Raw genomic sequence first — 2585 nt, 5'->3', positions numbered from 1 at the left:
AGAACTAATCGAGTCGTTTGTGTCAGGCTGGGGAGAAAGGTATTGTAATAAAATGTAAATTATGTGAAAAATAATGCGATTTTCGAACCACCAAGCATGAGAGCATGTTCTAGTACACCCCCAAAACAAAATCAAGACTTTGTAAAAGAGCATAATAAGACCCCTTTAATGTATATATGGCATAAACATCTAACAAGAAATACTGAAATTATTCTCAAAAAGCTTTCAAAAGCACACAGTGTCAAACTTTTTATTTCAGTCAACATTTTTTTAAATTGAATAAAAACAAACAAACAAACAAAAAAAATCAGTATATTCTCAAGATATTTCATAAACAATCAGTCAGTTGCTACATACAAATCAACACAATTACTATTACTATTATTATTATTATTAGATTTTAGTGGGTTTTCTTCACCGCCATTTCTGGGAGAAATACTGCCTATCTAGAATGCCCAGAGACAAGCAGAGTAATAAGTCCCTGTTCTGATACTGGTAAAATATCAGCACTCCTGGAAAGCATCTCAGCCAATCAGAATAGAGGTCCATATATATGTAATGTAAATATAATTTGAGAAAAATAGATGCTTTTGAAGGATAGCTATTAGTATTACTTGTACCAAAGGTTTACTTGCAATAAACTCCAATTTAAGTGTTTTTTGTTTTGTTGTTTTTTTTCACCCTGAAAGGGCAGGAGCCATTGGTAAGCCAAATACTGGCTAGCTTTACTGGTTGCAGAAATTATTGCAGCTTTATTCATTTATTACTTATTTATATATTATCATATAAATATAGAGGTGATGTTGTTTTAAAAATTTGTAGGCAGTATGTGACAAAATGTCTGCCAACTAGCATGTTACTCAGTAATTATTATGACCACATTGATTTTTCAACACTAAATAACATCTAAAGCATTGATGCACTTCATCCCATTTTGACAGATATTTTATTGAAATCATCCTAAAAGCTAACTTTTTCTCAAGTAAAAAAAAATAAAAATAGTAATAATAATATCTATAAATACACACTGAACTAAAGTTAAACACTGACATGACCAGCAACGTTTGCATTACATATAAATAAACACTATTTAATATACATACAATATCCACTCTCACAGTAAGAATTCATTGCACTGGCAGTCAAAAAAAAACTTTCACCATTGAAGTCCCTGGATGGCAGTATTCAAATGTTATGTGTCTGGTCACTCATATTTGTGGTCCACAGGCTGTGCTGGATTGAGATACTGGTCAAATTCACTGCGGTCAAGCTGGTCCAACATGTCCGATCTCACTTGTTCTAGGTAGAACTCCAGAGAAGGTCCACCCAAACACAGTACACATGCACATACCTCTGTTCCCCATCGATCACAGAGTTCCACCCCACTCTCCTGCATAGAATGCTGCGAATACAACAGCGACTCTGAGTAAGTAGCCAGAGGTAGATGTACAGAAGAAGAGTTCAGTAATGTTGCACCACCATGGAACATCATGTTTCCATTTGATGATGTTGCTTCAAAGTGGTATGATGAAGAGTGGTTTTCGAATGAAAACCCACTGTGTGGGAGCTTATAGGAGTTTATTTGATTGTATGGTTTCTGTGCGACTTGACCTTGTAACATATATCTAAGGTGAAAAGAGGCATTTGGAGAACTGACAGTCTCATTTGAAGCCATCTTGCTGCCACGCTTGTTGCACTTTCGTCGACGGGGCCGGTATTTGTAGTTGGGATAGTCAATGGTATGCTGGATTCGTAGTCTTTCTGCTTCTTGCATGTAAGGACGCTTCTCTGCCAGAGACATGGCCTTCCATGTTTTACCTATAACAAAAACAAAACAAAAAAATATTTTAGTTTAAACAATATTAGAGTATAGGCTATGTATAAGTTACGGATCTAGTAATATTAGACTGATCATTTTATTTCTGTCTTCATATACAGAAAAATATCAAATTCATATTACATTAGGCTATTACAGTTCTAACCGACAGAATGTTTTAATTTAACACAAGTAATTACAGAAAAAGTGTCGCACTCACCAAGTATTTTACTGAGGTCAGTGTTCTCCAGGTCAGGGTTTAGCTGCGCTAGGCGTCTGCGCTCCTCTTTGGTCCAGATGATGAACGCATTTAGAGGACGTCTCACTCGAGTTTCCACGGGCGCTTTCGCTTCAGGGCTTGAGCAGCTGGATTCAGACTCTACCGACACTGGGCTTGATGGACCCGACAAGGGGCAATGAAACGTCCTAAGCGGCTCTTTCTGCTGACGTGGCACGTAGTGGCACTGTTGATTCTCAAGCATCATTGTGGGGTCCATTTCGAGTTCGGGGAGCGTCCGGTGGAGATACATTCTGTTCTGCCTGATGAGAAGTTCACCCTGGTGCACCTCAAAGATCAAGCGGGGCTTTAAAAGGATAGCGGACCAATGGGGGCGCAGAGGAGTGGATTAAAGGTGTGAGGCGTCAGAAGTTTCACCTTGGTGATAATGCTGATGTCTCTGTTGCGAACGAAATGTGTATATAAAAATAAATAAATTAAATTACATTTTATAAATCCGTGGCCTGTCCAGTAGACAGGTATCAAAACATT

General features: G+C 37.7%; 1 protein-coding gene across 1 annotated transcript; it reads right to left on the bottom strand.

Annotated features, from left to right (window-relative positions):
- Nucleotides 1-1204: 1204 nt before the first annotated feature.
- Nucleotides 1205-2346, bottom strand: LOC306868740 (uncharacterized protein; the record flags this gene model as incomplete). Its single annotated transcript, XM_079415058.1, has 2 exons — nucleotides 1205-1818; nucleotides 2037-2346. The coding sequence occupies 2 exons, from the start codon at nucleotides 2344-2346 to the stop codon at nucleotides 1205-1207; spliced, it is 924 nt and encodes a 307-aa protein (XP_079271184.1).
- Between the last annotated feature and the right edge of the window lie 239 nt (nucleotides 2347-2585).

The sequence above is a fragment of the Barbus barbus genome (assembly GCF_936440315.1).
Source record: "Barbus barbus genome assembly, chromosome: 1".
Classification (NCBI taxonomy): Eukaryota; Metazoa; Chordata; class Actinopteri; order Cypriniformes; family Cyprinidae; genus Barbus; species Barbus barbus.
This window is presented reverse-complemented; position numbering and strand designations above follow the sequence as displayed.